At 42.1% G+C, this 23144-nt stretch overlaps 1 protein-coding gene across 1 annotated transcript in view; it reads left to right on the top strand.

The window, feature by feature from the left end:
• The window catches only part of TMEM163 (transmembrane protein 163), a 239318-nt gene that overhangs the window by 183389 nt on the left and 32785 nt on the right, over nucleotides 1–23144 (top strand). The window contains exon 5 of the mRNA XM_030326471.1: nucleotides 7688–7784. Coding sequence (XP_030182331.1) covers nucleotides 7688–7784 — 97 coding nt within the window. The remainder of the gene's footprint in view (nucleotides 1–7687; nucleotides 7785–23144) is intronic.

Here is a 23144-nt window from a genome sequence, read left to right as displayed (position 1 = left end):
CAGTGCTATCAGGCCCATGGACACATTGCCCTTTACTTGCCAGGCCAGCCTCTCCAGGTAAAGGCCAGGATGTGCTGATGGGGCAGTTACCCACCATTGCTCCCCCTTCTGCCTCCTCCCAAAGCAGGAAGCAGCATACACTTGCAGAAAGAAGCAGCCATATAGTGTTGGCTCCTGACCCAAATCTTCCCTGCATCCTGGAGGCCACTGCTCTCCCAGGGTAGTGGAGTTGTGAGGATGTGACATAGATGCCAAGAACCTTCTAGTGGCCAGGTGGTTGACTGGGGCTGGCCTCTGGGAGGGAGTCAGGAGACTGGGTTGTATTTGAGTGGACTTCAAACTCCTTGGGTGATACTGGGCAAGCCCCCTAATCCTTGACTTTCCCATTTTGACCACTTGTGTTTATGAAACACACTTCTTTCCTTCTCAGACTGAAAAATAGCAGAATAACAGAAACTCAGATCTGGTGAGTGGACTCCAGGGAATTTATGAGCTGATGTGCAGAACTCTGAGTGCCTGAGGACAAAGCTGCTATGTAAACACAATATGTTATTAATAAAATGTTAAAAAATAGCATCACACTCTCTGCTAATAATAGCTGGTTTAGGCTGTGAGAGCAACTTTGACACGCAAGCTCCTAGCACTGTTTAAGGAAGGGTGACTGTGGTTTTTGAATTTGCAACACATTTAAAACAGGATTAATATAGGGCTTTAAAACATTTTTAAGTGTATTCACAGGTATGTTTGTGTAGAAAATATGATTATACTTTGGTAAAATTCAACATTAATAAACCAAACCATCAATTTCTTTTGATTTTCATTACATTTCAGAGTGGGTTTACAATGTGGGCTATTCCATAAGCATTTTGGCTAAGGTATTAAGAGTGTCTTTCCCCTTCACGTATGTGTGAGTAAGTAGTTGATGTCCCTTAAACTCCATGTGGGAACACTTAGAAATCAGTTCCTGATTACTTAATCGGTTAGTGACTACATCCATTCTACAGATGCATATGGGGCACCTGCTATGTGCTCCTGTAGACACTGAGCTATAAAAATATGGTTCTTGGAAAAACAGAATATGACATCGGAAGATGGCGGCTTAGGAGGATGCTGGGCTCACCGCGTCCTGCGGATCACTTAGATTCCACCCACACCTGCCTAAATAACCCAGAAAACCACCAGAAGACTAGCAGAACAGATTCTCCAGAGCCAAGCGTAGACGAGAGGCCCACAGAAGAGAGTAGGAAGGGCGGAGAGGCGGTGCGCGCTGCACAGACTGGCGGGAGGGAGCCGGGGTGGAGGGGCAGCCCGCAGGCAAAGCAGAGCCCCCAAATCTGGCTTGCAAAAGTGGAGGGGCCGGAGGGAGTGTGTTCTGACAGCAAGTGGGACTTAACATCTGGAAGGTTATAAGTTAACAGCTCTGCTCAGAGAGCGGGTGGGCTGGAGGACACCGAGACAGAGAATTATGAGCCCTGGACAACAGTGCGCAGCTTGGCTGGGAACAAAGATGCTCGCCAGCACCATCTCCCTCTCCCATCCCCCAGCCAAAATCCCAAAGGGAACCAGTTCCTGTCAGGGAACTTGCTTGCACCTTGCAAACACCCAACGCTGTGCTTCTGCGGAGCCATCCCTCTGGTGGGTCTGACTCCCTCCCGGTGCTGCAGGGCCCCTCCCAAAGCAGATCTCCGAAGGAAAAGCCAGCTGAGCCTGCCCCTCCCAACCCGGTGCACCTTGCCGATCCACCCCAGCTAATATGCCAGATCCCCAGCACCACAAGCCTGGCAGCGTGCAAGTAGCCCAGACGGGCCACCCCACCCCACAGTGAATCTCGCCCCTAGGAGAGGGGAAGACAAGGCACACACCAGTCTGAGTGTGGCCCCAGCGGTGGGCTGGGGGCAGACATCAGGTCTGACTGCAGCCCCGCCCACCAATGCAAGTTATTCAAGACAGCACAGGGAAAGTGCCCTGCAGTTCTGCACTACTCCAGGGACTATCCAAAATGACGAAATGGAAGAATTCCCCTCAAAAAAACCTCTAGGAAATAACGACAGCTAACAAACTGATCAAAAACGATTTAAACAATATAACAGAAAGTGAATTTAGAATAATAGTCATAAAATTAATCACTGGGCTTGGAAACAGTATAAAGGACAGCAGAGAATCTATTGCTACAGAGATCAAGGGACTAAGGAACAGCCAGGAGGAGCTAAAAAATGCTATTAATGAGCTGCAAAATAAAATGGAGATGACCACAGCTCGGATTGAGGAGGCAGAGGAGAGAATAGGTGAACTAGAAGATAAAATTATGGAAAAAGAAGAAGCTGAGAAAAAGAGAGATAAAAAAAAAAAATCCAGGAGTATGAGGGGAAAATTAGAGAACTAAGTGATGCACTAAAGAGAAATAATATACGCATAATTGGTATTCCAGAGGAGGAAGAGAGAGGGAAAGGTGCTGAAGGGGTACTTGAAGAAATAATAGCTGAGAACTTCCCTGATCTGGGGAAGGAAAAAGGCATTGAAATCCAAGAGGCACAGAGAACTCCCTTCAGACATAACTTGAATTGATCTTCTGCACAACATATCATAGTGAAACTGGGAAAATACAAAGATAAAGAGAAAATTCTGAAAGCAGCTAGGGATAAACGTGCTCTAATATATAAGGGAGACAAATAAGACTAGTGATGGATCTCTCTACTGAAACTTGGCAGGCCAGAATGGAATGGCAGGAAATCTTCAATGTGATGAACAGAAAAAAATATGTAGCCGAGAATCCTCTATCCAGCAAATCTGTCTTTGGGATAGAAGGAACATACTTAAACATCATAAAAGCCATTTATGAAAAGTCCATGGCTAATATCATCCTCAATGGGGAAAAACTGAGAGCTTTCCCCCTGATACCAGGAACACGACAGGGATGTCCACTCTCACCGCTGTTGTTTAACACAGTGTTGGAAGTGCTATCATCAGCAATCAGACAACAAAAGGAAATCAAAGGCATCAAAATTGGCAAAGATGAAGTCAAGCTTTCACTTTTTGCAGATGACATATTATACATGGAAAATCTGATAGACTCCACCAAAAGTCTGCTAGAACTGATACATGAATTCAGCAAAGTTGCAGGATACAAAATCAATGTACAGAAATCAGTTGCATTCTTATACACTAATACTGAAGCAACAGAAAGACAAATAAAGAAACTGATCCCATTCACAATCGCACGAAGAAACAAAATACCTAGGAATAAATCTAACCAAAGATGTAAAAGATCTGTATGCTGAGAACTATAGAAAGCTTATGAAGGAAATTGAAGAAGATATAAAGAAATGGAAAAACATTCTGTGCTCATGGATTGGAAGAATAAATATTGTTAAAATGTCAATGCTACCCAAAGCAATCTACACATTCAATGCAATCCCAATCAAAATTGCACCAGCTTTCTTCTCGAAGCTAGAACAAGCAATCCTAAAATTCATATGGAACCACTAAAGGCCCCGAATAGCCAAAGTAATTTTGAAGAAGACGACCAAAGCAGGAGGCATCACAATCCCAGACTTTAGCCTCTACTACAAAGCTGTCCTCATCAAGACAGCATGGTATTGGCACAAAAACAGACACATAGACCAATGGAATAGAATAGAAACCCCAGAATTAGATCCACAAAAGTATGGCCAACTAATCTTTGACAAAGCAGGAAAGAATATCCAATGGAAAAAAGACAATCTCTTTAACAAATGGTGCTGGCAGAACTGGACAGCAACATGCAGAAGAATGACTCTAGACCACTTTCTTACACCATTCACAAAAATAAACTCAAAATGGATAAAGGACCTGAATGTGAGACAGGAAACCATCAAAACCCTAGAGGAGAAAGCAGGAAAAGACCTCTCTGCCCTCAGCCACAGCAATTTCTTACTTGACACATCCCCAAAGGCAAGGGAATTAAAAGCAAAAATGAAATATTGGGACCTCATGAAGATAAAAAGCTTCTGCACAGCAAAGGAAACAATCAACAAAACTAAAAGGCAACCAACGGAATGGGAAAAGGTATTTACAAATGACATATCGGACAAAGGGCTAGTATCCAAATCTATAAAGAGCTTACCAAACTCCACACCCAAAAAACAAATAATCCAGCGAAGAAATGGGCAGAAAACATGAATAGACACTTCTGTAAGGAAAACATCCAGATGGCCAACAGGCACATGAAAAGATGCTCAACGTTGCTCCTCATCAGGGAAATACAAATCAAAACCACACTCAGATACCACCTCACGCCAGTCAGAGTGGCTAAAATGAACAAATCAGAAGACTATAGATGCTGGAGAGGATGTGGAGAAATGGGAACCCTCTTGCACTGTTGGTGGGAATGCAAACTGGTGCAGCCGCTCTGGAAAACAGTGTGGAGGTTCCTCAGAAAATTAAAAATAGACCTACCCTATGACCCAGCAGTAGCACTGCTAGGAATTTACCCAAGGGATACAGGAGTACTGATGCATAGGGGCACTTGTACCCCAATGTTTATAGCAGCACTCTCAACAATAGCCAAATTGTGGAAACAGCCTAAGTGTCCATCAACTGATGAATGGATGAAGAAATTGTGGTTTATATACACAGTGGAATACTACGTGGCAATGAGAAAGAATGAAATATGGCCCTTTGTAGCAACGTGGATGGAACTGGAGAAAGTTATGCTAAGTGAAATAAGCCATACAGAGAAAGACAGATACCATATGTTTTCACTCTTATGTGGATCCTGAGAAACTTAACAGAAAACCATGGCGGGGGGGGGGGGGGAGGAAAAAAAAAAAGAGGTTAGAGTGGGAGAGAGCGAAAGCATAAGAGACTCTTAAAAACTGAGAACAAATTGAGGGTTGATGGGGGGTGGGAGGCGGGGAGGGTAGGTGATGGGTATTGAAGAGAGCATCTTTTGGGATGAGCATTGGGTGGTATATGGAAACCAATTTGACAATAAATTTCATATATTAAAAAAAAATAAAAATATGGTTCTTGCCCTTAGGGGATTTGTAGTGTAATTTTGATTAAAGATATATAAGCAAGATATTATGTAAGGCGACCATCACATCCTTTACATCTTGTCTCCTTAAGAAATGTAAACAAAATTCAAATCCTCTTTTTTGTGCATTGCAGTCATGTGTCTGCAGTCATCTGGAGAAAATAGGTTCCTGTAGCATTACTGTTGGCTGTCAGCTAGAAGCTCAGACATTTGTTTCTTCTCCCACCCCCTACTCCAGAGAAGTATGGAGATGAAAACTTCCTGAAGATGTTGTAAGAAACTGTCTGTAGAAGTGCTAGCACCCAAGTGGTGGCTGGCCTATTTGTGCCTCAGGGAGAGAAAGCTGCTCAGTAAAAAGATACACTACACATCCCTTAGGGATCATTAGACCTGTTCCCTCCTCACCTGGGATGACAGCTCCCTCCTTGCCTTCTGTCCAGGGAGTTGTGGTTTTCTACACCACAGTGGAAGCTCCCTAAGGACAGGGCCTCTCCTGGGTTTAAGTGCAGGACTCTCAGCCCCAGTGCACGTGGGAATTACTAGGGAGCTTTCAAAAAAACGTAGATGTCTGTGTTCACCCCCAGAGATTCTGGTACAATTGGAGTGGTCTCTGAGCAGCTGTTGAAAAAACAAACAAATAAACAAACAAACAAACAAACCATCCCAGACAAGTACAGCATGCCCTTGGGTTGAGAAGCACTGAGTTGGTGGTTAAATTTATCTGAAAGGGTGAATCACAGAGAGTCTCTCTTGTAGACACTCAGGAATTTTTTTGAATGGAGAAAAGCACATCACAAAATTTATATCGGAGGCCTACCCTGACTTTAGGCTCTTTTCCTATAATGGGACTGCTCACAGTCTTTGCAGAGAGGAGTGATTATTTCAAGTGCTGGTCACAGCTGGCCTATAGCAGTCTTCCCTGTGGGCATAGCTAGGTCTCAGGGGCCAGAGCACTGGGGGCATTGATTCCCCGAGCCCTGGGATTCGTTGGTCTTGCTCCAGTATTGTGTCACTAAAGACCCTCTATTAAATGGGCCTCATTCCCTCACGATACCTCTCTTGGCTGCAGCCTCTTTTGCCCCATAGTCCTGCCAGGACTGGTTTACCAGCTCCAGGCTCAATGCCTCAAATCAGTGTTCTTCCCTCCTGCCACTGCATCAGTGAATACTTATTGCCTGAAGTATCTTTTCTCTATCTTGAGCATGTGTTCTCTCCTCCAGGCTCATTATGAGGATGTATGGCACCGGGGGCAGCTCACCCATTTGATTCATAGGGCCAGATCCTCTTTTGCTCGAGTCTGTACCAGGATCCCCAACCCATTCATTGCTTTTCCTACAATCTCTATATTTTGTGTTTTGCACCAGTCTGCAATGATCCCTTCTTCCTGTCTGTGTTTTTGAAAGACTAAAACCTACAACTAGAGTGTGCATTAGAAGCCTACTGAGTGAGCTCCAAGCAACCTTGTTTACCTGCTTATTTCTGACTTTTAGGTTTTGGGGACCATGTCTGTCCACAGGCTCATTAGGATTCTAAGCAAGTGTTACTTCAATGTTAGGTGGGCAATTTGAGGCCGTTCTGTTAATTCAGAGAAGGGACTCCAAGATGGACGAAGAAAAACGGTTTTATTTGATAGCTCAGGGGAAAGGGTTGAGGAGGCTGCCAAGTGATGGAGGCATCAGGTTGGGATAGAAATGATTTAAGGCTGACTGTAGTCATTCACTTTTTCCTCTTTTTTTCGTTTTCATTTCATGTTTTGACTCTTGTATTACTATCATGTCCTCCTGTTTACTTTCCATTTTCATCTTTGTTTCTCTTGCAAGTTGTTGTGTCTGATTTGCCAGAGAGAGCTCCTATGTCCTGAGCCCTCACAGACTTCTTACCAGCCCCCACCCCATTCCCCTGGCCGTACATCCTCTGGTTTTCCCCTTGACCTCATCCCTAACTTGCTCCTGCCTCCTCCTGTGGTGCTTTGGTTGATCTCATCCTGCTTTCTCTCCTCTCCTCTCCTTTTTAAAGAGTTCTACTCCCCTTTGGCATAAACACTCTATATTTTGTTGTTACTAATAATTCTTCTTTTTTATCTTTGGGAAAATACAATAGTGTCTGTCATGCCACATCAGAAAGAGATAGCCAGAGTAGACTTTGCCTTTGTTTAAGCCAACATCGATGGGTTATTTTTTGATGCTCATTTCATCTTCAGGTGGGAAATTTTATTCCCATTTTACAGGTGAGGATATAAAGACTAAAAGAAGTTCAGTAGGTTAGCCAAGAGCAAGCATGGTAAATGGTAAAACTTGGGATGTCTCATGCCAGAGCCTTCACTCTGCTGTTAAACACCGAACCTTCCAGCTGGAAGAGGACCAACGTGTTGTGTTGCTGGGCCTGAGGGATGGATTTAATGGTCTTGAAGTTCCTCCCATGTTGGCACTCATGGGATGCTCTGCGATTATGTAGGATAGTGAGCCCTTTTTCCATGGGGTTGATTTTGCTGATAACACTCTAAATTATATTCTCCTAGAGATGATTCAGTATCAATTCTGAGACTATGGACAGTCATGGTGGGAGTGTGGCAAATTATGGTTGGGTACCAGTGCCTTTTGTGTTGTGTTATTGCATGAATCAGCAGAGTGGACTTCTCACAGTTAAGATTCTCGATGTTTTGTTTCTTTACAGAGCCTGTGTCATCTTGGGGGTGATCTTCCTTCTGTCATCCATATGCATAGTGGTCAAAGCCATCCATGACCTCTCAACTAGGCTGCTCCCAGAAGTGGTAAGGTCCTTCTTCCTTAACAATTTTTCCTGGAGGTACCAGCCTCCTATGTTACCTCTTACAAAGGATTTACTGGGGAAAGTTGGGCAGGTGGAGAGAGAATAAACAATGTTTTAGGAGTGTAGAAGAATGTGAATGATTTGGCAGAGAGAAGCCCTGGGCAAGACAAAAAAAAACTTCACATAGTTGAGGTGGTTCTGGGTTCTGTGTCTCTCTCCTTAGATTTTTTTGACCATTTTTAGAGCAATACGTCTTTTATGTAAGAAGAAATGGGATGATGCTTGTATAGCAGAGTGATCCAATCTGTGCCCTTTGTCTATTCAGTGGTTATTGTAATAAGAATTATTTTTCTCTTTTGCATCTCACACAAATCCATTCACATTGGATTTTTCTGGCACAACTGACATTTGGATGCAGAAACTGGAGGATGCAATTTCATATTAAAGTCTCTTTGCTTTGTTCTTTGGGTGAGAGTCATTACCTGCAGTCTGATTCTCGCCCCCCTCTCTTAGTAATGCTGAAAAAAAAAATCTTTTATAGTCTCCTATCGGGTTATCTTCATAGAGAGCAGCTGGCTTACTTACCAAGAGACGAATATGCTGCCATTACAGTGATTCTCTCTTTAAAAGTCACATAGTGATTTAAATGCAAAAATATGGGCTTTTCTCTTAAGATGGAGTTTGATTTGAGTTTGGCTACATGCACCATCTTAGACAAGGCCTAAATTCTTAGAATTTTCGTTTCACTTTTAGAAAAATATATGTTAATTCTTTCTGGAGTGAGGTATTGCTTGTGTTTATGGGGAGGATTAAAATGAATGGGACATCTCACTGCATTTAGGAGAGAAATGACACTGGCTGCCTGAACTTGCTACCCCCCTCCCACAACTGAAATTGAGATCAGAGCCATCCTTCGGTAACTCACCAGGATCTTCACTGTTATTTGTTGTTGTCACAGGGGCCAGAAGCTTGTTCTTTAATATCTCAGCAATGGCAGAGGAAAGATGGATACCCGCCCATGGCTTTCAGGCTGTGTTGGGAGCAGAGCTAGCTGACGGGAATATTCCTATTTACTCCTCTGTGTTCTTAGTCTCACGATTGATTGTATTCCCTAACTCTGATCTCCCCGTGGGCTGGCATCCTGGACTTTTCCATCCTTTTTCTCCATCAAACTTGCTACCCTATGTTCCATTCTGTCAGAACCCGGACATTAGGTAAAATTTACAGCTGAAAGCATTAAGTATGATTAGTTAAGATGTCTGTCAGATAACATCTTTGCGTTTTACAGGGGATGGAAATATGCCTCCACTCTAATGTTTATTGGTGAGAATTTTCAGCACTAAGCTAGTTGAGACATTCATTTATTTAGGCATTAACCATTAATTTGAAGCTGGGCTAACTTGATAAGGAATGGGTAGCTGTGCTCAGGGACCTTTGCAAGGACCCTCCTTGTCTTTCTCTTGCTAGTGGAACTCTCTTTACCTGGGAACAGTCTCATATCATGTAGTGAAAATACTCCTAAGGGAAGAAGGTCACCAACTGAAACTACACACCAAGATATAAATGTCTGATGCCCTGTCCCATGTGGGCTTCAGAGAGGGCAAAGAGGTCCATGATTTTGCACAAGACTGGACCTGTCCTTGGAGAAGTCACACCCACTGCATCTTTTATCAGTTCTGGTGTGGGATTTAAGAATCAGACTCATTTATGGGCATCTCATCAGAACTCTAAGAAAAGAATAAGGTGGTTTTATTGTTTTGTTTTACGAGTTCAGCATTATGGAAAGATAACAGAGGCAGCAAGAAGGCCTTCTTGTCATCAGCTGAGTGGCACATGGTGGGGTGGGGGGCCAGGTGGTAGTTGACAGTGTTTCAGTCCCAAGTCTTTGGGTTCCCACTTACTGCTCTGGAAGTTTGGGGAAGCCAGCAGGCCATGGCCAGACCCCTGACCCCTGGCCTGCAGTAATTCAGCATGAGTATTTGTCTACATCTGAATTAGGAGGTGTAATCAGATGCTCACAGAAGCCAGTCCTGAACGCAGGAGAAGCTCTAGTGTAACCAGTGGTCTATGGGGACAAAAGTGTGCCTGGAGGAAAGGCCTGCCCTCTAGCGGTGCTGTGCAGATTTGCTGTGCAGGTGTGTGGCCCCGGGGATGTCAAGCCTTCCAAGTCTTCCAGACAGTGGAAGCCTGTGTTTAATGTGAAATAAATGGACAACTCATTAAATGTTTTTGAAAACCCTGGTTGGGAGTGGGTGGACAATTTCATGAAGGCCAAATAAAGTATGCCTGTGGCGGTTGAAACCAGGAAACTGGTCTTCAGGGCCATGATGTCATGAATTTAGGTCCAAGTTACAGCCTCATCCTTGCCCTCAATTGCATATCTGCCTTTTTTTCCCTTAGGGTGGTGGGGGGGAGGGAGGGAGAGGGCACAAGTGAATGAGGGGCAGAGAGAGGGGTGGGAGAGAGAGAAGTGGCACTCACCCGAAGCGGGGTTCCAGTTCACCCAAAGCAGGGCTCGAGCTCACCTGGTGCAGGGCTTGAACTCACAGACCATGAGATCATGACCTGAGCTGAAGTCAGATGATTGACTGAGCCACCCAGGCACCCCAGAACAGCCTTTTAAAAAAAAATTAGGGGCATCTGGGTGGTTCAGTCAGTTGAGTGTCTGACTTTGACTCAGGTCATGATCTCACAGTTTGTAGGTTTGAGCCCCACATGGGACTCTGTGCTGACACTCTGTGTCTCCCTCTCTCTGCCCATGCCCTGTTCATGCTCTGTCTCTCAAAAATGAATACACATTAAAAAAATTTAATTCCAGTGTAGTTAATATACCGTGTTAGTTTCAGGTGTACAATGTAGTAATTTAATAATCCTATACATTTCTCAGTGGTCATCATAAGTGTACTCTTTAATCCCTTTCTCATTTCATCCATTCCCCCACCCACCTCCCTTCTGGTAACCATGAATGTGTTCTCTATAGTTAAGAGTCTGTTTTTGGGTTTGTCTCTTCTTTTGTCTCTTTTTTTCCCTTTTTCCATTTGTTTTGTTTCTTAAATTCCACATATGAGTGAAATCATATGGTATTTGTCTTTCTCGTACTGGCTTATTTCACTTAGCATTATGCTCTCTAGCTCCATCCATGTTGTTGCAAATGACAAGACTTCATTCTTTTCTATGGATAAATAATATTCCATTGTATATATATATCTGCAGATCTCTATCCATTCATCTATTCTCTATCTTCTCTATCCATTCATCTATTAAAATTTTTTTAATGCTTTTATTTATTTTTTTGAGAGAGAGCACGCACGAGCGAGCACAAGCAGGTGAGGGGAAGAGAGAGAGGGAGACACAGAATTAGAAGCAGGCTCCAGGCTCTGAGCTGTCAGTACAGAGCCCAACATGGGGCTTGAACTCGTGAACCGCGAGATAATGACCTGAGCTGAAGTCAGACGCTTAACTGACTGAGCCACCCAGGCACCCCTGTATCCATTCATCTATTGATGGACACTTGGAGGAAATCTTCTGCGCTGTGGGTAGAAATGCAAACTGGTGCAGCCCCTGATGAAAAGAGTATGGAGGTTCCTCAAAATATTAAAAAAAAATACCCTACTATGCAGTAATAACACTGCTGGGTTTTTACCCGAAGAATACAAAAACACTAATCCGAATGGATATATGTACCCCTCTGTTTATTGTAGCATTATTTATAATAGCCAATCAATGGAAGCAGAACTACCTTTTTAGGTGTGATTTCTATCAGGTTGTTTTGACTGTGGGTTTGTCAGAAGCAGCATTTTCCCTACCCCAGGGCTGATCCCTGGTGGCTATTTTTCTTTCTTTCTTTTTTTTCCTAATGTTTATTTATTTTTTGAGAGAGATACATATACACATGTGTGTGCATACATGTGTGTGTGCATACATGTATATGTGCACAGAAGAGGGGCAGAGGGGGACAGAGAGAGAGAATCCTTTTTTTTTTTTTTTAAATATAACTTATTGTCAACTAACATACAGTGTGTACGGTGTGCTCTTGGCTTCAAGAGTAGGTTCCCATGATTCATCACTTTCATACAACACCCAGTACTCATCCCAACAAGTGCCCTCCTCATTGCCCATCACCCATTTCCCCCTCTCCTCCACTTCCCTCAATTTGTTCTCTGTATTTGTCTCTTTTGGTTTGCCTCCCTCTCTTTTTGAAACTATTTTTCCCTTCCTTTCCTTCCCCCTTGGTCTTCTGTTAAGTTTCTCAAATTCGACCCTGAGTGACAACATATGATACCTGTCTTGCTCTGACTGACTTATTTCACTTAGCATAGTACCCTCCTGCTCCATACACATTGTTACAAATGGCAAGATTTTATTCTTTCTCATTGCCAAGTATTATTCCATTCTATATATAAACCTCATCTTCTTTAGTTGCTGGACTTTAGTTCTTTAGTTGATGGACATTTGGGTTCTTTCCATAACTTGGCTATTGTTGATAGTACTGCTATAAACATTGGGGTACATGTGCCCCTACGAATCAGCACTCCTGTATCCTTTGGATAAATTTCTAGTAGTGCTATTGCCAGGTTGTAGGGTAATTCTATTTTTAACTCTTTGAGGAACCTCCACACTGTTTTCCAGAGCAGCTGCACCAGTTTGCTTTCCCACCAACCATGCACGAAGGTTCCCGTTTCTCCACATCCTTGCCAACATCTGTTGTTTCCTGAGTTGTTAATTTTAGCCACTCTGACCAGTGTGAGGTGGTATCTCAGTGTGGTTTTGAATTGTATTTCCATGATGATGAGTGCTATTGAGCATCTTTTCATGTGTCCGTTGGCCATCAGGATGTCTTCTTTGGAAAAGTGTACATTCATGTCTTCTGACCATTTCTTCATTGGATTGTTTTTCAGGGGTTGAGATTGTAAGTTCTTTATAGATTTTGGATACTAACTCTTTATCTGATATGCCATTTGCAAATATCTTCTCTCATTCTGCTGGTTGCCTTTTAGTTTTGTTGATTGTTTCCTTTGCAGTGTAGAAGGTTTTTATCTTGATGAGGTCCCAGTAGTTCATTTTTGCTTTTATTTCCCTTGCCTTCAGAGACATGTCAGGTAAGAAGTTGCTGCAGCTTAGGTCAAAGAGGTTGTTGCCTGCTTTCTACTCTAGGTTTTTGGTGGTTTCCTGTCTCACATTTAAGTCTTTCATCCATTTTGAGTTTATTTTTGTGTATGGTGTAAGAGAGTGGTCCAGTTTCATTCTTCTGCATGTTGCTGTCCAGTTCTCCCAGCACAATTTGCTAAAGAAACTGTCTTTATTCCATTGGATATTCTTTTTTTGCTTTGTCAAAGATTAGTTGGCCATACATTTGTGGTCCAACACTAAGTTCTCTATTCTATTCCACTGGTATATGTGTCTTTTTTGTACCAATACCATACTGTCTTGATGATTACATCTTTGTAGTAGAGGCTAAATTCTGGGATTGTGATGCCTCCTGCTTTCGTTTTCTTTTTCAACATTACTTTGGCTGTTTGGGGTCTTTTGTATTTCCATACAAATTTTAGGATTGTTTGTTCCAGCTCTGAGAAGAATGCTGGTGCAATTTTTATTGGGATTGCATTGAATGTGTAGATTGCTTTGGGTAGTATTAACAATATTTATTCTTCCAATCCATGAACATGGAATGTTTTTTCCATTTCTTTGTGCCTTCTTCAATTTCTTTTGTAAGTTTTCTGTAGTTTTCAGCATATAGATCTTTTACATCTTTGGTTAGGTTTATTCCTAGGTATTGTATGGTTCGTGGTGCAGTTATAAGTGAGGTCGCTTTCTTGATTTCTCTTTCTGTTCATTATAGGTGTGTAGAAATGCAACAAATTTCTGTACATTGATTTTCTACCCTGTGACTTTGGTGATCATATATCAGTTCTAGCAGTTGTTCAGTAGAGGCCATATAGAGTATGTCATCTGCAAAAAGTGAAAGTTTGATTTCTTCTTTGCTAGTTTGGATGCCTTTTATTTCATTTTGTTGTCTGAATGCTGATGCTAGGACTTCCAACGCTGTGTTAAACAACAATGGTGAGAGTGGACACCCCTGTCATGTTCCTGATCCCAGGGGAAAGCTCTCAGTTTTTGCCTATTGAGGATATTAGCTGTGGGCCTTTCATATATGATTTTTATATGATTTTTACCATATGTTCCTTCTATCTTGACTTTCCTGAGACTTTTTATTTAGAAAGGATGCTGTATTTTGTCAAAGACTTTTTCTGCATCTATTGACAGGATCATATGGTTCTTATCCTTTCTTCTATTAATGTGATGTATCACATTGATTGATTTGTGAATATTGAATCAGCCCTGCAGCCCACAAATGAATCCCACTTGATCATGGTGAATAATTCTTTTAATATACTGTTGAATTTGATTTGCTAGTATCTTGTTGAGAATTTTTGCATCTGTGTTCATCAGGGATATTGGCCTATAATTCTCCTTTTTTGTGGGGTCTCTGTCTGGTTTGGGAATCAAGGTAATGCTGGCTTTATAGATTGAGTCCAGAAGGTTTCCTTCCATTTCTGTTTTTTGGAACAGCTTGAGAAGGATAGGTATTAACTCTGCTTTAAATGTCTGGTAGAATTACCCTGGGAAGCCATCTGGCCCAGGACTCTTATTTATTTGGAGATTTTTGGTAACTGATTCAATTTCTTCACTAGTTATGGGTCTTTTCAGATTTTCTATTTCTTCCCATTTGAGTTTTGGTAGTGTGTGGATGTCTAGGAATTTGTCCATTTCTTCCAGGTTGTCCAGCTTGTTGGCATATAATTTTTCATAGTATTCTCTAATAATTGTTTGTATTTCTGTGGTGTAGGTTGTGAGCTCTCCTCTTTCATTTCATGATTTAGCTATTTGGGTTCTGTCTATTTTCTTTTTGAGAAGTCTGGCTAGGGGTGTATCAATTTTGTTTATTCTTTCAAAAAACCAGCTGTTAGATCCATTGATTGGTTACACTGGTGTTTGTTTTTGTTTTTTGGATTCTATATTGTTTATTTCTGCTCTAATCTTTATTATTTCTCTTCTTCTGCTGGCTTTGGGGTTTCTTTGCTGTTCTTCTTCTAGTTCCTTTATGTATGTGGTTAGGTTTTGTATTTCGTATTTTTCTTGTTTCTTGAGATAGGCCTGGATTGCAATGTATTTAACTCTTTAGACTGCCTTTGTTGCATCCCACCGAGTTTGGACTGTTCTGTTTTCATTTTCATTTGTTTCCATATATTTTTTAATTGCTTCATTAATTACCTGGTTGACATATTCATTCTTTAGTAGGATGTTCTCTCACCTCCATGCATTTGGAGGCTTTCCAAATTTTTCCTTGTGGTTGATTTCAAGTTTCATAGGATTGTGATCTGAAAATATGCACGATATTATCTCAATTCTTTTATATTTATTGAGGGCTGTTTGTGATCCAGTATATGATCTGTCTAGAATATTCCATGTGCGCTCAAGAAGAATGTATTCTGCTGCTTTTGGATGAAAAGTTCCGAATATATCTGTCAAGTCCATCTGGTTTAGTGTATCATCAAGGCCATTGTTTCCTTGTTGATTTTTCTGGCTAGAGGATCTGTCCGTTGTTGTAAGTGGGGCATTAAAGTCCCCTGCAGTTACCATATTCTTATCAATAAGATTGCTTATATTTGTGATTACTTGATTTATATATTTGGGTGTTCCAAATTGGATGCATAAACATTTACAATTGTTAGCTCTTCTTGATGGTTAGATCCCCAATTATATCATCATGACCTTCTTCGTCTCTTGTTACAGTCTTTAGTTTAAAATTTAGTTTATCTGATGTAAGTATGGCTACTCCAGCTTTCTTTTGAGTTCCAGGAGCATGATAGATAGTTCTCCATCCCCTCACTTTAAATCTGAGGGTGTCCTCAGGTCTAAAATGCTTTCAACAATATCTAAATCAAGGAAAGAGCCCAAATATCCATCAAATGATGAATGGATAAAGAAGACGTGGTTTGTATATAGAATGGAATACTACTTGGAAATGAGAAAGAATGAAATCCTGCCATTTGCAACAATGTGGATGGAGCTGGAGGGTATTATGCTAAGTGAAATAAGTCAGTCAGTGAAAGACAGATATTATATGTTTTCACTCATGTGTGTAACTTGAGAAACTTAACAGAAGACCTTGGGAGAAGGGAAGGAGGAAACATAGTTTCAAACACAGAAGGAGGCAAACCCATAAGAGACTCTTAAACACTGAGAACAAACTGAGGGTTAATGGGGGGGACAGGGGAGAGGGGGAAAATGGGTGATGGGCATTGAGGAGGGTACTTGCTGGGATGAGCACTGGCTGTTGTATGTAAACGACAAATCACGGGAATCTACCCCCATAACCAAGAGCACACTGTACACACTGTCTGTTAGCCAATTTGACAATAAATTATATTTAAAAAAACTGTAAATGTAAAATGAAAATGTAAAATGTAAAAAGAAAACCGAAAAAAATGAGTCTCTTGTAGACAGCATATAATGGATCTTAATTTTTTATCCATTCTGATACCCTATGTCTTTTTATAGGGGCATTTAGTCCATTTCCTTTCGGAGTTATTATTGAAAGATATGGATTTAGTGTCATTGTGTTATCTGTAGGTTTCACACGTGTGGTGATATCTCTGGTCCTTTGTAATCTTTGCAGCATTCCACTCACAGAGTCCCCTTTAGGATCTCCTGCAGGGCTGGTTTAGTGGTCATGAACTCCTTCAGTTTTTGTTTGTCTGGGAAAGCCTTTATCTCTCCTTCTATTCTGAATGACAGCCTTGTGGATAAAGGATTCTTGGCTGCATATTTTTCCTATTCAGTGCATTGAATGCATTCTGCCACTTCCTACTGGCCTGCCAAGTTTGAGTGGACAGGTCTGCTACTACCCTTATGTAGTAAGGTAATACTCTTGTAGGTTAAGGCCCATTTGTCTCTAGCTGCTTCAGAATTCTCTCTTTATCTCTGTATTTTGCCAGTTTCACTATGACATGCCATGGTGAAGACCTATTTTTGTTGAGTCTAAGGGAGTTCTGTGTGCCTCCTGGATTTGGATGTCTGCTTCCTCCCCCAGATTAGGGAAGTTCTCAGCTATAATTTGTTCAAGTAAACCTTCTGCCCCTGTCTCTCTCTCTCTCTCTCTCTCTCTCTCTCCCTCTCTCTCTCTCTCTCTTTCTCTCTCTCTCTCTCCTTCCCTCTCCCGCTCTCTCCCTCTCCCTCCCTCCCCTTTCCTCCACCTCTCTCTTTCTCATCTTAAGCAGGCTCCATGCTCAGTGCAGAGCTTGACCCATGACTCAGTCCAACCACCATGGGACTATGACCTGATCCAAAATCGAGAGTCGGACAGTCAACCAACTGAGCCACCCAGGCACATCAATGACTTTCTTTTTAATGTAGCTGCACAATTCTCAGAGTGAGAATAATTGCAAGAATGTGTAAGCTTTGACTAAGAAAGCTATGCAATTAGGAATTTCCCAACTATGAAGTATAGTGACTGAACTGTGGCTGTGTCGCTGGGCCCTCGGTGTCGTGCTGGAGAAGCCAGACCAGTGGGCTCTCCAGGGGCCCCAGCACAGGAATCTGTGCCTTCTAGTGCAAGGGCTTCATGACTAAATGGTGCAGTCTGTCCTGCACAACCTGCACATGACCACATAGGATCCTTAATGAAACAGATTCCAAAATAACCTTCTCAGACACTCTATCTGAACTGTGCTTCTAGAAGTCAGGAGAATGGGCAGTGCCTCAAGTGTAGTGGTTGCCTTGTGTCTTCGGGTTGCTTTGAAAAGAACATCACCTTCTTACCGTTTTTACCCCCAGCATGCCCTGCTTATGTTGAGAAGGGACAGGTGGTGTGTTTCTCCTTTTTGGTAGACGTGGGGGCTCTGAAGTTGAAGTGATCTCCTTGAGGTGGTCAGCGGCAGAGCCTAGGCTTGAACCTTTGTCTCCTAGTTCATAGCTGTCTTGGCTGCTGGTACTCTGGGGCTACTATGGTCCTGTTGTTCTTTGGCTTTTCAGGTCTGGCCCTCCTGAGCTCTTGTACTGAGAGGGGCTTCTGCTAGGGCTGTCTTGGAAGGGGAGGTCCAGGCCCCCAGCAAGTCCCATCTCTAGCCTTTCTGGCTACTCCTGCTACCTCCACTCCTTACCATTCTCTGTCCAGATTATTTGCCTCTTGAAAACCCCATAGGCAGGTGAGCCAAGAAGCAATGCAGAATGCTGTGGGACAAGTATGGAATGAGGGAGCCATGGGATGCATGGAACCACATGGAAGGAAGCGCTTTAGGGGAGCTGCTTAGCATGGCAGGAGGTATGTGGGTGTGGCAAGCTGACCTGTTGGAGGTGTGGGCCCCTCTTGGCCTGTCCTTACCCATGAGACCAGTTGCTTAGCCTCCCTGACCCTTTCTCATTTGTAAACTGGAGATAATACTCATGTCAGAGGTTTAGGATAAGATCAAATGAGCCATTTATTTAAAATAACAGTCATTAGAAGACAGTGCTACTGTTGAGGCTGCTGCTTCCAACATTCTGATTTTTGGTGTTTCCGAATCACTGATCAAAGTCACCCTGAGTTGTGACCTGAGATAACCACAGACTTGGTCCCTCAGTCCCCTGGCTGGATGGAGCTGGTGGTGTTTTCTCTGAGATTAGGGGGCCATAGCTAATCTTGGGCCAGTCTTTGGGAGAACACTCAACACATTGTGGGAAGACCTGGCCTCCAAGCCTACCTCCCAACTGATCAGATTTGTGACTGTTCGTAAATCATGTCTCTTCTAGGAGCAAGACTCTCATCTGTGTAGATGGGCGTCAGGTCACCTACTCCACCAGAAAGAAATGTTACAATGAATGTGAAAATGCTCTCTAAGCTGTTGTGCTTCACAAAAGAAAGAGTGTATCTTGGTTCTGATTCTAAGGCCATAGCAGTCCCATCCTTGCTCATGAGCCTCTCAGTGTCCTGTTTAGTTGGACTGGCTCATTGCTTCTTCTGCCTGTAGTGGACCAAGACTTCTTCACCCTGAGCTCCTAGCTATTGTCTGGGTCCAGTCTCCTTAAGTGGTCATGTGGCAGTAATAGTGATTACAATTGTAATTAAAATAGCTACAGATTGGTGATAAATAATATATGGCTATGTGTTGATAATAATAATCATACCATTTGAATGTCTGCTAGTCCCCAGACCTTCTGTCTAGGCACTGAGGATTCAAAGTCAAGTAGCACTAGTGGCTAGAGTTTTTTCATTGCTCTGCAAAGCCCTTGACTTCTTATAGGAGCTGGATTTTGCTCCCAGGGAATTCACAGTTGGAGAAAGCCCCATCTACTGATACATTCAGTTTATGGTGATAAGGGTTGCGATAGAAACAATCATGTGAGAATACAGTGAATGCTTCCATATTAAGCCTAGAGGTGGAGGAGGTGTGTTGGGGCTTTCTTGGAGGAGCAGACCCTCCATATAACATCTGAGGAAGAGTGGGAATTGGCAAGGTGGGCTTTTGCAGAGAAGGGGGTAGGGTGAAGTCTAGGAGGAGGCGGCTGTTATAGGCATAGCAGTGGCAGCAGGAGCCTGTGTTCATGTTTCTCCCCCACCCCCCTCTGTCTCTTCTCTGTTTCCTTTGTGCACCAGTGTCTCTGGGTAGGAGGAAGGAATTGAGAGAGAAAAATGCAAAGAAGGAGGAGGCAAAGGAAGAAGGGAAAAATAACTTTGTGTTATAAGTCAGAAATGTTTGCTTAGCATAATTTTGATTCTTCCTTTAGTAGCAAGGTTGTCCTTCAAGTCTCCCTTGACTATCTGTCTACTAAGTTCTTGTCTCAGATGCCAGCTTACCCACCAGAACAAAGGAACTTCTAGCAGTGAAAGTGAACCCCTTTCAGCTGCTCATTTTCTTGCTCTGTTTCATCTCCAGTCCTTGCTGAATGTGAAGGCAGCCCCTGGCATAGTGGCCATCTTCTTGCATTGGTGTATCTGTTCAACAAGTATCTCCCACACTTGAAGGTTGGGCTGGCTCTGCAGAAGGTCCGTGGTGTTCCCGCAGGAGCCGCAGGTGGGATTCCACTCTTAGGAGCAAAACCAGAGATAAACCTCTCATAAAGGACATTTCAGGATTGTACTTGCAAGGTTACAGCCAAGAACGTGCCCAAGGATTTTCCTACTTGTGGAAGTGACTGATTCTTGAATTCATAGGCTTTTGATTTGTAGGATTTGATACTGTTCCCAGCTCAGGTTGTGTAATGCTGTAGGCTCCTCCTTGTGCAGTAATCTGTACTGACTGTGAAGTGTTTAGCATTCAGCACTGCACTATAGCTTGGCTTGGTAGGAGTTATTTCTAGGCTCTTAAGCCGCAATTACTATGCTCTCAGAGAGTCTCTACCTTATGCAGAGGGTGGAGACAAGTTGACAAGTCTCCTTCCCACACCTCTGTTGTCAGCTTCCTTTCTTCCTACCCTTCCTCTCAGGACCTCTCCCCTTCCCACACTTAACCCTTTGAGCTCCCTCCTTGCCCACCTCCTTGGAAATCTCATTTCTACCCTCATTCCTTCTCTTTCTGGCCTCTTTAGTCACTCCCTGCCTTCTTACCCAGGCATTTTCTCTCTAGCCCTTTTTCCCCCCACCTCCCTTCAGCCTGTGCTGTTCTTGAAAGTGCTCTATCTGAAAACACTCACCCCTCCCTTCCCATTCTTCTTGTCACCTCATTTTCAAACCCTGCCTCCCCTCAGCCTGCACTTGGCAGTCTTACAAGCCCATTTGTTATGGTGTCCTTTTTGAGAAAAAAAAAAACCCTGTTGAACAGAAGGAAATGAGGAAGAAAGGTGGGGCAAGCATAAAGGTTTGGGGCCAGGTAAGTGGCTTCACAGAGGTGCTGCCCACCAGTCAGCTTGCCAGCCTCAGGTTGCCTGAGGCAAGTGCCTCATTCGTGGGAGTGAGTTTTTAACGGTTCCTTCAGCTGTGAGTGAGTACTCTGGGGCAGTGTAGTCTTGTGGCTAAGGATGTGGGAACTAAAGTCAGGGACATAGGTCCCAACTCTGCCACCTTTTAACTAGAACTATCTGGGCAGGTTGTTTATCCTTTCTCTGCCTCAGTTTCTTTCTTTATTTTTTAATGTTTATTTATTTTTGAGAGAGAATCAACGGGGGAGGGGCAAAGAAAGGAGAACAGAGGATTTGAAGCAGGCTCTGTGCTGACAGCAGAGAGCCCGATATGGGGCTTGAACTCACGAACTGTGAGATCATGACCTGAGCCGAAGTTGGATGCTTAACCGACTGAGCCACCCATTCATCCCTGTTTCTTTGTTTTTAAAATAGAATTAATAATGGTACTCTCTTTGTAAGACTGTTAAGAAAACAAAAAGATGTAGGTAATGTACTTAGCATATAACTATTGAATAAATGTTGGCTGATACTGCTGTTGGACCAGAGAAGAAGTTTCTAAGGAAGCTGGTGGACCTTTAGTTCTATAATTTCTGGATCTGCCATCAGCAATAGACAGATCATCTTCAGTATGACATGCTCTCAAGCATAACTCTGATTTGTATTATCTCATACTTAAAACACACACACACACACACACACACACACACACACACATTCAAGGTCTTTGAGATCCCCTCTGCCAATATCTCCTCAGCACTGCAAAAAGAAAGGCAGAAATTTGTGGTGTCAGACATCACTATTGTCCCAGGCTTGTTACCTCAAACAGAATAATTCCATTACCTCAGCAAGACTGACCTCTTCATTCATCATATAGCCAGGGGCCTACAGACTTCTACACAGAAGAAACTAAGCACGGATGAAAGCAGATTCTTATTGGCTTGAATGAGTTCAAGGAGAATAAAGAGTCCAAAAATAGATCCACACATATCTGGTTAACTGGTTTTCGACAAAGGTGTTAAGGCAATTCAATGGAGGAAAGGAAAGTTTTGTCAGTAAATGTTTCTGGAGCAACTAGGTAACCATATGGACAAAAATGGACACCAGCCTTTATATAGAAATTAACTCAAAATGGATCATAATCCTCAATGTAAAATCTAAAACTCCAAAGCTTCCAAAAGAAAACAAAGGAGGACATCTTTGCAGTCTTGGGACAGGCAAAGTTTCTTAGGTATGGCATGAAGAGCATGAACCATTAAAATAAAAAAAAAATTGAAAATTGGAATTTATCAAAATAAAAAACCTTGGCTCTTCCAAGATGCCATTAAGAAAATGACCAGACAGCACAGATAACACCCATGTATATCAGACAAAAGACTTCTATCCAGAATATATAAAGAAGAGCTGATGATAATAAGATCAACAACCCAGTAAGGGAATCCTCCCTTCCATTTCGTCTTTCTCCATAAAGTCTTTATGTCCGGTAGTGAAAGTTTGTTCTCCATAAGGACTTTATACATTTTTATTAAGATTATTCCTTGATATTTTGTGAGCTTTGTTGCTATTTTAAGGGTTAATACTTCTTTCACTTCTATATTATTACTGAATTAACACTAATGATATTTGGATATTGATCTTGTTAACCTATAACCTTGCTAGGTTTTGTTTTGTTTTATCAGTTGATTATTTTGGATGTTTTATTTGAACAACAGCTCCTCTCTCCTTTCCAATTCTAATATTTCTCTTTTTTTCTTATTTATTAGCCAAGGTCTTCAATACAATATTAAATAGTTTGCTGCTGATTTTGGAGTGACTATTCAATTTCTTGTTTGCTAAGAGTACTTTTTTTTTTTAAATCACAAATAGATGCTGAATTTTGAGTGCGATTTCTGTATGTACTGAGATAATTATTTTCCATTAAGAGGTTAATATTTTTAATTAATCAATATTCTAATATTGAGGCATCCTTGAATTCTTGAGACAAACCCTATTCATCCAGAAAGTATTATTCTTTTAATTCATTGCTCATTTTTGCTTACTATTTCATTTAGGATTTTTTCATCTTTGCTCATAAGTGACATTAGTCTAAAGACCCTGTCCTTGTGTACCACATATAATGAGTTCTGTAGCTTTTCTGTTCTTTTTCTGTGCTTTGGAGTACTGGTTATACTGTAGAAATTATTTGTTCCTTAAGTTTTAGTAGAACTTACCTGCCAAGTGGAGCCTATTGCCTTTTGGAGAGGCAGTAAAGTACATCCTCTGTTAAGATAGTGATTTCTAGAGCCAGACTGCCTCTGTGCATTAGCTGTGAGACGTGGACAAGTTATCTCACTGCTTTGGCTCCAGTTTTTTCCTCTGTAAAATATGTATAATAAACACAATATTAGTACCTATCCCATAGAGTTGTAAGAATCAGCCCAGTTAATTCATGTAAAAAGCATTTTAAAAAGTATTCAGCACTTTGTTCTATTATTATTATCACCAC

Source organism: Lynx canadensis, chromosome C1, assembly GCF_007474595.2.
Source record: "Lynx canadensis isolate LIC74 chromosome C1, mLynCan4.pri.v2, whole genome shotgun sequence".
Lineage (NCBI taxonomy): Eukaryota > Metazoa > Chordata > Mammalia > Carnivora > Felidae > Lynx > Lynx canadensis.
The sequence above is the reverse complement of the archived record's forward strand: the minus strand, read 5'-3'. Positions and strand labels throughout refer to the sequence as shown.